This window comes from Ctenopharyngodon idella, chromosome 3, assembly GCF_019924925.1.
Source record: "Ctenopharyngodon idella isolate HZGC_01 chromosome 3, HZGC01, whole genome shotgun sequence".
In the NCBI taxonomy this organism is placed as follows: Eukaryota; Metazoa; Chordata; class Actinopteri; order Cypriniformes; family Xenocyprididae; genus Ctenopharyngodon; species Ctenopharyngodon idella.
In genome coordinates, this window is record NC_067222.1 from 10,213,797 (window position 1) to 10,228,696 (window position 14,900).

At 38.8% G+C, this 14,900-nt stretch overlaps 1 protein-coding gene and 1 long non-coding RNA gene across 2 annotated transcripts in view; both read right to left on the reverse strand.

Annotated features, from left to right (window-relative positions):
* The window catches only part of LOC127510204 (H-2 class I histocompatibility antigen, Q10 alpha chain-like), a 43,355-nt gene that overhangs the window by 26,972 nt on the left and 1,483 nt on the right, over positions 1-14,900 (reverse strand). The window contains exons 2-3 of the mRNA XM_051889776.1: positions 14,600-14,872; positions 14,226-14,513 (exon numbers count right to left, since the gene is read on the reverse strand). Of these exons, the coding sequence (XP_051745736.1) occupies positions 14,226-14,513; positions 14,600-14,872 (561 nt within the window). The remainder of the gene's footprint in view (positions 1-14,225; positions 14,514-14,599; positions 14,873-14,900) is intronic.
* LOC127510091 (uncharacterized) lies at positions 1,356-12,970 on the reverse strand. Its single transcript, XR_007929475.1, has 3 exons — positions 12,827-12,970; positions 6,249-6,307; positions 1,356-2,088 (listed from the first exon to the last, which is right to left on the reverse strand). It is a non-coding gene; the product is annotated as an uncharacterized LOC127510091 (long non-coding RNA).

The window sequence follows — 14,900 nt, forward strand, 5'->3', positions numbered from 1 at the left end:
GCGCATCAAACCAAAAAACGAACCCGAGGCGTTTTTTAAAAAATGACGCTTTTACGGCTGTCGCATGCACAAACATTGGCGCCCTTTGTTTAGTCACAAGGTGTTAAACGTCGGCGATAATCGCATGCGATATTTGTCCCGGTGTGTACAGGCCTTTATACTAATTGATGTTAAACTCAACATTTCCATTTATCGTGAATTTAGACATGGAAAATGGTAGGGTTATTTCAGGTTTAGGCTTGGAGGTGAAATTATGTTTTGCTTTGCTTGTTGAGGTTCTCGATGTCAGTATGTCACTTCATGCCTTCCTCTCTGACAAAGATGGGGCCCAATATGACCGCAAATTCGCCTCGCATCGGTGGCCTGTCGCTGTCATGATCTGGCGACTTTCTAGTCCTGCATCAGAGAGTCGTCCAACGGCAGTGCTCCGCAAACTATGGTTTGTGTACATTTGTGAGATACCTTCCACCTGAACAACAAGAATTTAAAGTATACAATTTAGATTTGGAAAATAATATAAACACAGTTTAAATTCATGGGCAAAAACGAAATATCTATTATCAACCTCTTCACAAATATTTTTTAGCATATTGCCACGGTAGTTGAGCCCCACCGGCTCCCTGGTGAACCACACTTCGGTGCTCTCGAGTTTGCACAGAGGGATGCGTCTCGGATGCAAATAGAATGCTCCGGCATTTTCTGGACACTTTGACAGATATTTTTTAAAGCTGTCCACGGGACAAAGTGGGTCGCCGGGGCTCGCAAACATAAATCCTCGTAAATTTTCTCTATCCAATGCAGTGGGATCCTTGTGGTTTTTTGTCTCTGGGTTATGCGCCAGGGTCAGGTACTCTTTCCCATTCTTGTCTTGCCGGAAAACGAAAGACTCTTTTGATAGGTTACGGTTTCCTTTTCTTCCCCTCCATGCAAAACACAGCTGTATGTCAAACCAAACTTTTCTTACAAGTCCTGTAGGTGTGAAACGGAAGAGTGCAGGTGCATTTCTAATTTTCTCCAATCAATGTACGCAGATGATGAACTCTGGTGTCTTTTCCAATTTCCATATTCACCGTACAAATTAAACAATATGCAAAAATCACCCATTTAGCCTACCTAAATAAACATTTTCATATATGTCTCTCACTCTGTTTGCAAGTGTAATTGTGTTACTATGGTTACCAAACTGACTGGAAGTACCTGTGCATTAAACGGTTTTACTGCACACCTTCCAGCCAATCAGAATCGAGTTTTTAAACAGACCAAGGTATAATGCTCATATATATACACACATATACATCTATGTTGTGGCCAACTCGTTTCAAGCCGCAACATAAAAGAGGGATCAAACACCACTGTTCAATCAATGCCGATTGTTTTATTTTCTTTAACAAATGTAACAATAACTACAAATAAACATAAGTCTATGGAAAAATAAAGAAACAAAGGGAATAACAAACAAAAATAACTAACAAAATCTTAAAGCTACATGATTTAAGAAATGTATAAAAAAAAGAAAATCAGTGAGATGTCACAATCTGGTCAAGAGCCGCTCCTGAGAGAACAATCCCACAGAGAATGCTAACCCAAATGAAAACCCAGAGTCCTTATATAGTCTACTCCCCTAGTCTACTCTTCTTTGCAGGGATCTATGACAGAGAGATTATTGGTCTCTAGAGTAAAACAGAGGCCTTACTGTTAAAACCCTCAAAAATAAGAATAAATATTTGAAGCATAAACTTATTTGACATACTACTTAAATAAACTGATGCAACATAACATAATACTCAAAATACATGTGAAGACCAAACCAAAAACTTTCCTCTAGTTTTTTATTTCTAACTGTTCAGCCAGATGGTTTTGGTTCATCATCTTCAGGAGCTGCACTGTGAGCTTCAAAGATTCGTTTGGTCCAAACCTCTCCACCATCATATCCACTACATGAGCGTTATGTGCATTCTCAATGAGAGAGGATGGAATTTGCCCATATTGTTTCAAATGCCACTTGAACCTCTTTTTATTCTCAACATTCAGTTCATCCAGGATTTGCAGAAGCTGCTCTGGAACAGATACCATATTCTCTGCAGGGATCTGTGACATATAAGGTCAGAGGTTATTGATCAGAGAGATTATTGGTCTCTTGAGTAAAACTGAGGCCTTACTTTTAAAACCTACAAAAATAAGAATATTTGAAGCATTAACTTATTTGATGTACTATTTAAATAAACTGATGTATGTAAGACATGCAAAGGCCAGCAGCTCAGATTGGACATATACATTTCTGAGTAGCCTTCCAATAAAGTGAATATTAAATTAAGATTAATCTCTAGACTGTCATGCTGTAGTTGCAGTAAAGCATGTGATGAAAGAGATAAACAAAAAATATAATTACGTTTTTAATTCATAATGTGAAATCCTGATGGCCAAAAGTTTGGAATACTTAAGATTTTTTATATTTTTGAAAGAAGTCTCTTTTGCTCAGCAAGGCTGCAGTCATTTGATAAAACAATACAGTAAAAACTGTCACATTGTGAAATGTTAATTTAAAATGTTTTCTATGTGAATATATTGTAAAATATATATTATTCTAAATATATATTATAAAATATAATTTATTCTGTGATTAAAACTCAGCATCATTATTTCAGTCTTCAGTGTCACATGAACCCTCAGAAATCATTCTAATGTGATAATTTGCAGCTCAAGAAACATTTCTGATTATTGTCAATGAAATGTGAAAACTGACATCCCAGCTAATATTTTGGCAAGTTCTCTCAAAGTTGTGAACAAACATTCTTCCAGTAATAATAATAATAGAACATTTGTTCAATGTTTTGTTGATTGTTACAAACATAGGTGCTGTCATGCAAGAAAAATTTTAGACTTCTCTGACAATAAAGTGCTATATCATATCATATCATATCATATCATATCATATCATATCTCAAAAGGCTAGCACAAAAACATTATTTATACATTGTTTGTAGAAGGTTTTTTAAAATATGTTCTCAATGTTGGGAGAAAACATTCTTAGAACATTCTTGGTGCATCCTTTAAACATTTAGAACTAACTTAACCTGTTAACTGTCACTGGCCCACAGCCATTACATACTTAAAACAGTAATATCCTATATTAAAACTAAACTAATCTTGACAAACTATATATCATTTGAAAGCTTGGAATCTCTAGTTTTCATATTTGGTGACTGATTTTCAAAATAAATTACAGAAGAGCAGTAATTTATCAATTTGCAACAAGCATATTTTCATACTAATAAGGCATGTTCAGACCTTTATTTTGAAATAGCGATGAACATGAAAAATCATTAAAGATTGGTTGAAACATGTTTGTTTTCATGCCAAGAGTTCAAAAGATAGCATCCATTCAATTTTTTGAGAAAAAAAGGTCTGAAAATGTTTTTAATAGGAAAAAAAATACATTTATGATTGTGGCGGTGATCTATAACCCACATACATGTTGTTTTTATGTTTATTAGAGGCTGAATTCATATCAAATTCTGCCAAACTTCCCATACTACTTCTATATAGGATGTCTACTTCATAAATTGTATGAAAATAATTGAAATATATGGTTCAGATCACTCAAACCATATATGGAAATGGAGGCGCCCTTATATGGTCAGTAATGGAGCTTGGTTGTCATCTAGTGAAAAAGTGTGGTACTGCGCCTAAACAAAATCTTACTGAAAGCTCATTTTTTGAGATATCAACCTGGAATTTGGAACACAACTTGTTCAGATTTTTGGCTTTGATTTCCTTGCAGTTTTAGAGTAAAACTTGTTTTATAAAATATATATTTTATATTTTATATAAAATATTATATTTTTAAATTTTACATTTATTTTGAGCAACTTTTACGTTTACTTCACTACATTCCAAAGCATAAGATCGTACTTTTTACTCCACTACATTTCATAAAACATATCGTTACTCCTTATTTTAAAATTCGTGCACGAACTGATTCTTTTCAATCATCCTGTTAAATCGGTTCACAAATCACATCAACAATTCATTCGCGAATTGGACTGATCGTATTGCAGCTGTTCTCGAGTCAACAACTCACTGATTCAATGATCCGTTCAGAGCGACTCTCCAGTGAATGAATTTACAAGTCTGACTGAAAATTAGCCAAGAACTGGGGATCCTCTGGGTGCGCGCACGACTGATGGCGAAAAGTAAATTAGCCTACTAATGTTGAATTTTAGGCTGCATTATTGTAACTGAAAATCATACAGCGATCTGTTAAAGCCCACTGAAATGCTTTAATGCGGACATGTCCACATCAATATCCGAAGAATTTGATGCGCCTTCAAATAACGGCTGTATCGATTACATCGTTACGCCACTAGGAGGCGACAAGTGACTGTTAAAATGTATTTGACAATGAATGATTAATTCAAAAGATTTGTTCAAAAACATTGATTCATCCAGTAATGAAAGTAGTTATGAGCGAGCCATAAATCATTCATTCAAAAACATTTTTTAAATAATTAAATATTTTTAAATAGACTGCAGCAATTAATATTTTGTCATCTAGTAAATAATTATACTGTTTTGTTTAGTTGTCTATTCATAATCATGGGAGAATCATGATTCTCACTTTATCCAGAATCGTGCAACTCTAACACAAATTAAAATAACACATGCACGTTCATCTTCCCCGCTGCAGCAGCAATTTCTAAAAATGTTATGTATTTAGCCCTATAGGCTATGTTTTGTCTGTTTTTATATTGTTTGTCAACACACATTACATATTATGTATCTCCATCCACTAATCTTCCATCCATACTGACTAGTGCTGGCTATTTGACAATTCATCATCATTCATAATTATTTTGAGAAATAGGATTATATAAAATATATAATATAAAATTAAATTATGTAAGTGGCATATATAAAATTACAAAATAGACATTCATCAGTCATTTTTTACTTAAGTACATTAAAAATCAAGAACTTCTGTACTTTCACTCAAGTAAAATTGAAAAGGAACACTAAATACTTTACCTTAAGTAATATTTTATTATACGTATTTGTACTTTTACTCAGAAACATGGCTTTTCCCATCACTGCTTTGCTGATGACACTCAACCAGATGATCCAATGATAGCTGTTCGCATTGCAGCCTGTCTGACAGACATCTCTGGCTGGGTGAAGGACCATCACTTTCAACTCAACCTTGCGAAGACAGAACTGCTTGTGGTCTCAGCCAACCCAGCACTTCATCACAACTTCTCTATACAGCTAGGTTCATCAACCATAACTCCTTTTAGGACAGCCAGGAATCTTGGAGTTGTGATTGATGATCAGTCAAACTTCACAGACCATATTATGTTCTGCAAGTGAATGACGCCTCGTAGTACCATCCCAAAGAGGCACAAAATCACTCTCACTGACCTTTACCTGGTTTGTTCCCTGCTGGTGGAATGACCTGCCTATCTCAAATCGAGCAGCTGAGTCTTTGGCCATTTTCAAAAACGTCTAAAGATGCATCTTTTTCGTCAGCACCTGACTAATTAATACTAGAAGTTTTTAATTCTATTTGTCTTTTTCTGATTTAAAAAAAAAACAACATCTTTGGTATGTGTACGGAGCTAGACTAACTGAGACTTGTTACAGTACTTGTATACTGTTGCCCTCTTGTTGGTCTGAGTGCTTCTATTGTTCTTCTCATTTGTAAGTCACTTTGGATAAAAGCATCTGCTAAATGATTAAATGTAAATGTAAATTCTTCAACATGTTCTTACCCCTCATTTAAAAAACAGCTTGTTTAACACAAAACACTTCTCTTCTCATTTTTTTCCCCACATTATTTGAGAACGGTCTGGTCAGTAGAAAAGCTTTTAATAACTTTCCGCCAGCATGGTCTGAAAATGATCTGAGCCAATTTTGGTGAAAATCGGATCAACGCTCTAAAAGGAGTTCCAAAAAGTAAGTTTTTTAAAAAATTCATATTGCCAGACAAGTTTGTCCAAATATAGCATTATTGGTATCATTGCACTTGGTATGAACCAATGAGTCTATCAAGACCAGTTTCATTAAAATAGGCAAAGTTAATCAAAAGCTATTAGCATCATTTGACTCTGTATACTGCACTTAATCAAAGTCCCAAAAAATAGATTTTTAGGCAAACCATTCAGAAGTTATAAGAACAAAAGGCAATTTTTCATATCTCCTGACCAGTAGGTGGCCCTGAGCTGACCCTTGACTCCAGGCCTGAATATAATTACCATCAAATCCTCCTGAAAGCCAGTCGCACTGCTGGCTGTTTCACCAGCACTCTCTCGTCCTGTTTGAGAAACATTGAAATGTCAAAGTGCAGCTACAGTGCTGTGTGTCAGATAATAAATTACAATAGAAGTGCATCAGAAATGTTGGACACCAAAAATATGTATAAAAAAAAAGTGGATGCTTGTGAAAAGCTTTGTGTATGAAGAGATTCATGATGAGACCAGTTTGGATTTGTGGCAGACAAATGATGCATTTAGTGATTAATTAAAAACAAAAAATAAATAAATAAATAAATAACCTGAGATATATGTAAATAAGGGGCATATTCACCAGAGTAAGCAGAAAAGCTGTTTTTATGTTTTACTTTTGTCAGACCCGTAACATATAGATATTGAGTTTAAGCAGCGATTCAAGCTCACAGAGATTTTGAACTTGTGATACTGATGCAGTGAAATGTTGTATTTCTACTCTATTACAACACTGGACAATTTATGTCTATTACGCTTTTGAGTCCAGATTCCGGTTTTAACTAAATGTCAACAATGTGAAAACGTCTCGGTTAAGTATATAACCTTAGTTCCCTGAATAGGGAACGAGACGCTGCGTAGTCGCTATGGGAACGCCTCTGCGTGATGTCGATGTAATACGAGCCGGAGATAGACGGGCGCGCATAATCACCGAATCCCACACCACGCCTAGATAAGTGGTCCTCTGAGCTGGAGAAAGCAAACTTTGCGTTTAGTCTCAACCCCAACCTTCTCATGTGAGCGAGAACAACATCTCGATGTTGAACCGCCATCTGCTCTGATTGAGCCAGAATCAACCAATCGTCTATGTAGTTTAAAATGCGTTGCCCTGCATACGCAAGGGCGTCAGTGCCGCGTCTACACACTTGGTAAAGGTGTGGGGTGACAATGCTAGGCCGAAGGGGAAAAAACCTGATATTGGTATGCTTCGCCCCCGAAAGCAAACCTTAGGAACTTCCTGTGTTGCGGGAGGATTGATACATGGAAGTATGCGTCTTTTAGATCGATCGTGACAAACCAGTCCTCGGACCTGATTTGTGACACGATGTGTTTGACTGTCAGCATTTTGAACTTGAGCTTCGCCACTGTTCGATTCATCTGGCGCAGATCTAGAATTGGACGCAATCCCCCGCCTTTCTTTGGCACAATGAAATAGCGGCTGTAAAACCCTGACTCCCTGCTGGGAGGAACGCTTTCTATAGCCTCCTTTCGCAAGAGAGTGTCTACTTCTTGTGCCATTACCAGAGTCTGCACATACAATTAAGAGTGATACACCATTTTAATCTGTTGAATATCTTCTTTTATTTGTGTACACTCAGAGTAAAAACAAAATGCTGTGCTTTTTGTAAAATAAAGAAAACAAACATGATGCGTGATCTTTCGTCTCCCTCTGAACGAAGTCCAATCTGATAGTTCTCAAAAAATGAAGTGTAACTTAGTGAATACTAATGACAAAAAAATTTGACTTATGTCTAAAGAAACGTTGAAATGTCAGGTTTTAAATCATGTAAGTCAAATCGAAAACAAAAATTCTGTGTTTATGTAATCTGTATGACAAGAGACACATGTCAGAAGTCCGTGATTCAGCTCATTATCCACAAATGCGGCCACGCCCCCGGAGCGAGCGCTATTCAGACGCAAATTCTGAGGCAATACATGTATACATCGTCGCAATCGTGTACATCATGTGCAATAATACATGCATGCATGAGATCACAAAAATCATGTTTTTTTTGTCAAGAGTGGACATTAATCCTGTTATCAGCATGATCACAGAGGGTTTTTTCACAGCCTACCTTACTGAAAGAGCTCATTAATATGCAGGTCATTACAGGTCCTTATGCGGATTTTTGTCTTCTCAGGTGTGAATTACAGCATTATTCATGATGATTCACGCCTTCACGCATACTGTGTTTCTTGACAAAAAATGTCTTAGAAAATTTAAATCTCTCTATTGTTTTATATGAACGAGTAGGCAGGATAATGTTTACATCATTTTGAAGCAAAAAATCTAGTCTACGACCTCCAGTACCAAGAAGTCGTGTGAACACAGATTTAATTTTTTTTTTTTTTTGTCCTTATTTCAGTGATTTAAGTTTTTTGTTTTTTCAATAACCACGCATAAATGTTATTCCTTCAAAAACACAAACATGTACAGTGGGTACGGAAAGTATTCAGACCCCCTTAAATTTTTCACTCTTTGTTATATTGCAGCCATTTGCTAAAATCATTTAAGTTCATTTTTTTTTCCTCATTAATGTACACACAGCACCCCATATTGACAGAAAAACACAGAATTGTTGACATTTTTGCAGATTTATTAAAAAAAGAAAAACTGAAATATCACATGGTCCTAAGTATTCAGACCCTTTGCTGTGACACTCATATATTTAACTCAGGTGCTGTCCATTTCTTCTGATCATCCTTGAGATGGTTCTACACCTTCATTTGAGTCCAGCTGTGTTTGATTATACTGATTGGACTTGATTAGGAAAGCCACACACCTGTCTATATAAGACCTTACAGCTCACAGTGCATGTCAGAGCAAATGAGAATCATGAGGTCAAAGGAACTGCCTGAAGAGCTCAGAGACAGAATTGTGGCAAGGCACAGATCTGGCCACGGTTACAAAAAATTTCTGCTGCACTTAAGGTTCCTAAGAGCACAGTGGCCTCCATAATCCTTAAATGGAAGATGTTTGGGACGACCAGAACACTTCTAGAGCTGGCCGTTCGGCCAAACTGAGCTATCGGGGGAGAAGAGCCTTGGTGAGAGAGGTAAAGAAGAACCCAAAGATCACTGTGGCTGAGCTCCAGAGATGCAGTCGGGAGATGGGAGAAAGTTGTAGAAAGTCAACCATCACTGCAGCCCTCCACCAGTCGGGGCTTTATGGCAGAGTGGCCCGACGGAAGCCTCTCCTCAGTGCAAGACACATGAAAGCCTGCATGGAGTTTGCTAAAAAACACCTGAAGGACTCCAAGATGGTGAGAAATAAGATTCTCTGGTCTGATGAGACCAAGATAGAACTTTTTGGCCTTAATTCTAAGCGGTATGTGTGGAGAAAACCAGACACTGCTCATCACCTGTCCAATACAGTCCCAACAGTGAAGCATGGTGGTGGCAGCATCATGCTGTGGGGGTGTTTTTCAGCTGCAGGGACAGGACAACTGGTTGCAATCAAGGGAAAGATGAATGCGGCCAAGTACAGGGATATCCTGGACGAAAACCTTCTCCAGAGTGCTCAGGACCTCAGACTGGGCCGAAGGTTTACTTCCAACAAGACGATGACCCTAAGCACACAGCTAAAATAACGAAGGAGTGGCTTCACAACAACTCCGTGACTGTCCTTGAATAGCCCAGCCAGAACCCTGACTTAAACCCAATTGAGCATCTCTGGAGAGACCTAAAAATGGCTGTCCACCAACGTTTACCATCCAACCTGACAGAACTGGAGAGGATCTGCAAGGAGGAATGGCAGAGGATCCCCAAATCCAGGTGTGAAAAACTTGTTGCATCTTTCCCAAAAAGACTCATGGCTGTATTAGATCAAAAGGGTGCTTCTACTAAATACTGAGCAAAGGGTCTGAATACTTAGGACCATATGATATTTCAGTTTTTCTTTTTTTAATAAATCTGCAAAAATGTCAACAATTCTGTGTTTTTTCTGTCAATATGGGGTGCTGTGTGTACATTAATGAGGAAAAAAAATGAACTTAAATGATTTTAGCAAATGGCTGCAATATAACAAAGAGTGAAAAATTTAAGGGGGTCTGAATACTTTCCGTACCCACTGTACATACATGTTCTTCACATATTATTGTAGCCTAGTTTGTGCTGAATACAGTGTAATGACACTTTTGTCATTAATATGTTTATGAACAACTGAAAAAAGCACAAATGTCAGGGCATGTCAAAACTTCTCCAGGGCCCCAAAAATCCTCAGACCACAGAGGGTTAATGTCAGACACATTTAGCCAGAGGTGGCGCTCCGTGGCCACCAGGGCTGCCATAGAGCGGCCGATTGACTTGGCCGTCTCCTTGGTGGCACAGAGCACTAAATCTGCTGACTGACGCAACTCATGGATGAAATCAGCCCCCACTTCCTCACTATCGCCCAAGTCTTTCAGCAGGTCAGCTTGGTATGCTTGAATGATGGCCATAGTGTGTAAGCATGCCGCAGCCTGACCTGCTGCCGAGTACGCTTTGCCCACTAGCGCTGAGGTAGTCTTTAGCGGCTTAGTGGGCAACGTCGGGGCTTTGAGGGACGATGCCGCCTGTGGAGAGAGATGGCTCGCAAGCGTCTGTTCTGCTCTCGGCATCGCCCCATACCCGTGTTTTCTCATACCAACCATGTTACTGTATGTGGAGGTTTGAGGGGAGTAAACACGAGATGACACCGGTCTCTTCCACGATCTCGACACCTCAGTGTGGAGATCGGGGAAAAAATGGTAGCGCCCGACGTGGAGGTAGAGCAGACCTTGATGGTAAGAAGCGTTCATCAAGTTTACTTCCAGTTCTCTGCTCTTGCTTCTCGGCTGGCCAATCGATATTGAGCTTGGCAACAGCGCGAGTAAGCACCTCCATGAGCTCCTCGCTCGCGGGAGAGTGAAGTGGCGAGTCTTTAGTCTCTCCCGTTGTCACGCTAACAACGTCCAGCTCCTCAGAACTAGACGCCATTAATGTGACTGTGTCGACCGGAGCGGAAGAAACCGCAACGCGTGCTTCCTGCCTCCGAATCGACACACCGGATGCAGCAGGTGAGGGCAGAGATAAGGCTGGGCCCGTCTCTTACCCCGCTGCTACATCCATTTGTGAACCCCAGGACATGAGACACCGTCCTGCCTCAGCAGAAGCGGGGTCCGAGCCCTGGGGCGCGCGAACCGAGCCACTCTCCTCAAAGAGGGCTCAGCGGGAGCGCAGCGTCCTCATAGGAAACTGTTCACAATGCACGTAGGCAGCCCCCTCGAGAGCTGCCTGGGCATGCTGCGCTCCCAAACAGACAACACAAAGATTGTGTGTATCCCCACCTGTAATAAAACGAGGGCAGGGATGAACACCCTTTCTAAACTGCTGCTGCTGTTCACTCGCCATAATATCAATCTTTGAACTCAAAATGATGGTAGACAGACAACAATAAATAAGACAGACAAGATACACGTAGAGCTTGCTGAAGACACAGAAGCTGAATGAGAGTGTTTTCGGGCTGGCTTTATAGTTCCTGGTCAGTGACGTCACCCGCCTATGACGTTCCATCTCCTGATTGGACAGATTTCATACGTGCTTCATGACGACATCACGTAGAGGCGTTCCCATAGCGACTACGCAGTGCGAGTTCCCTTCAAAGGGAACTGACATTTAATGAACATTTATGAATTTAATGAACTGACTGCACATATCAATAACATCACAACAGTAAGTGGAGAAAACAAATACCAATATAATCCACTCTAATTCCCACAGCTCTCTCTCTCGTCCTGTTGGAGAAACAGTAAAATGTGCAGCTACAGTACTGTGGTATAAATCTACTTGAAATTTGCCTGATAAATGTTCAAAGCAAATCATTAGTTGAAAACTGTTAGAATGGTAAGTTATTGAACTAATATTGATTTTCATGGTATCCCACATGCAAAAAATGCACATGCAGCTTTTTTGTTTTGTTTTTTGCAAATTATGTTCTATTTACCATGTAGGCTAAAAGTAGCAGTTCTTTGCAATAAGTGTAAATAGTAATTAGATACATACTATTTGCACCTCAGTATTGTTGTAAATTAACAGGATGCAATAATAACAGAGTGTAAATGATTTTATCATTATTAAACACTCGTTACCATTTACTTCCACTTTTAAAACATTTTCTTAATTTTATTGAAAATAAATGCCTTTCTTGTGTGATATGTGATGGGAAAAGAGAGAAAAGCGAGCTCGGCAAAAGGCGGATTCGAACCTGGTCAATCGCGTCACAAGTGCCGCGTTTCTGCGCTACTACCTACACCACTGAAGCCATCAATGACATTGGTGGGTGGAGCTACTTTTAATTCTTAGTAATAGACACTCCGAATAATCTTGTTTTCCGTTTGCATTTAGATTCTTTTTATTACCACACTGGCAGATATTGATAATTTTATTTAAGTTAATGCACTTAATTTAGATCTCCTCACGAAACAAGACTAAATATCTTATATAATTTTCTTATATAGAAAATCCATCTTGATTTAAGAATTACCAAGGGTGCCAATAATAATTTTGATCATGCATGTTTTAGCTGGGTTTTTTGGGCTGGGGGGGTGGGGCTAAACTCCAGGACCTCCAGGAGTAGGATTGGACATTCCAAGGGAGTGGACTCTAAAACTTCAAACCACTATAATCTTGTATCAAAACATGTTTCCACAATTTAAATTTAGTGTGATCTTTATTCATTAACTTGAACCAGAGGTCTTCAGGCAATGGCACTACCCACTGAGCTTCTGTGCCACTTCACTGTGAATTATATCATTATAACACAAAACTGAAAACAAGAATGTGTGGATCATCATTAATCAGGTACTACTCACCAATTATTGAGTAGCTTTTCTTCTTTAAGGTGAAAAACACTAAAGCAACAACAACAACTATTAGCCCAAGCAAACCTCCGATCAAACCTGAGACAGTCTCTGGCTGGCAGTCCCTGCAATTTCCATCTATACAAATGCAAAAAGATAAATTAGTTTTAATTAATTAAGGATCTCTCAAAAAAGAAAATGGAATTTCACAACTTAAAAATAGGGATGCTCAGATTCGCCTTTTTTGTCTCCGATACGATACCTGGGATTCAGTATTGGCCATTACCGAGTACCAATCTGATACTTAAAAAGACTATAAGGACCACAGTCTCTAGTGTCAGTCGCTAGAGCACCTCTGAAGATCAGGGCAGTGAGGTTTACACACACAGCTCTTACTAGCCTACAACAGTTACATGTACACAAGTGCAACAACTGCAAATAAACCAATAGCTTCACTAGCTAGGTAGACATTAAAAATAAATGGGAGTCAGGCTAACTTCATTCATGACTCATGACTTTGTCATGTATGACTCACATTCATGAAAAACAAGTAAATATATTTATATATAAATATATACTATAAAATTAAAAGTGATTTCTTTTAAATTTGTAGCACAGCTTTCTAATATGGCAGCAACATATGATAGGACAGAACAAGAAAGGGAATTAATAATCTTTCATTGCGCAAAAGTATTATAATATGAAAGGCTCCAATACAGAGTGGCAAAGCGCTTATGCGCAGAATGATACGCTTAAAGCAACATGGAGTCACAGTGCGCAGTGCTTCACATTGAAAATTTCAAAGCACAAAGGGAAAAGATAACGATGCGAAGTGTATTATATCTTTCCTCTTAAGACCCAAGCCAAGACTTTTGTCCACTGTAGTGGACATTATATGATTAGCAAATTTCACTGACACCATATGTGTCCTGTAAAGAGCAGATTCAGGACTTTTCAGAGATGCCAAATGTTTGGAAGTTTCACCATGACCACACCTTCTGCTTGGTCTTCAAATATGGCGGACATTGAATGATTCAAATTTAGTACTCTTACCCCATTTGATGATAACTGGTTCTTTGATGCTCTTGGGTACACAAAACAATCATATTCTACGTTTACTTCCTCCTTTGATCTCCACACTCTTCCTCATCTGGAAGAATCCATCATGGTTTGGTCTGATTCCTGTGGATTCCAATCTCATCTTCAGGCAGCAATATGCGATATTTCCTAATGGTCAACATCACGACTTTGGGGTAGAAGCCAGTGGCCACACAGGTGAGGTTTTCAGCTTGCTTTTGTCACTGATAGATTTTTTAAAAATATATGAACATCTGGAGGAGCTGAAAACACAGGAATCAGTTCATCAATCTCTATAACATCTGCTGATAATCTAACAAACACATTTACTCACAGCCGTTTCTGAGCTCCTCATCTCCATATTCTCTGAAATGGTTGAGCCAGTCCACACACTCTTTCTCCAGGTATCCTTTGGTGTATTGGTTAAGGATGTGAATACTGTCCCATTTTCTCTTGGTTGGTAGAGCTTCCTCAACTGGAGCGACCCATTGAGACTCTTTAACATCAAAAGACAAGAAGTTTTCTCCATCATAGCCGTACTCATCAATGCCTTTGAGAAACTTCACTTCATCTCCCTCCTTCTCAACTTCACAACCGTGTCTCCACTGAAGAACATGAAGATCTGAAATGGACAAAAAACACAATGTTTGTGAGATGATAATAAACGAAATTATCATATGCATGTTAAAAAGTATGAATGTTCCTCACCTGAATCATCGTCTCTCTTGCGCTTCATCAGAATATTGATGTTCACATTAAACCACTGTTCTTTACTCTTTCTGGACTGAGTGCCTTTTTCCCAGTAATCCTCCTGCATTTTCTCTTTCATCCAGAGCTGTTTGGGAATCTTTCTCTTATCCTTGCTATTATAATAGTCGATCTGTGTGTCGTCCAGCAGACCCATAGCACTGAATTTATAGATGCCTGGCAGATCCACAGGTTTAGACAAGGCCGTGTAAATGTAATACAGCGAGTGTCTTTCTGCAATGAAGAGGGATACATGAAAACC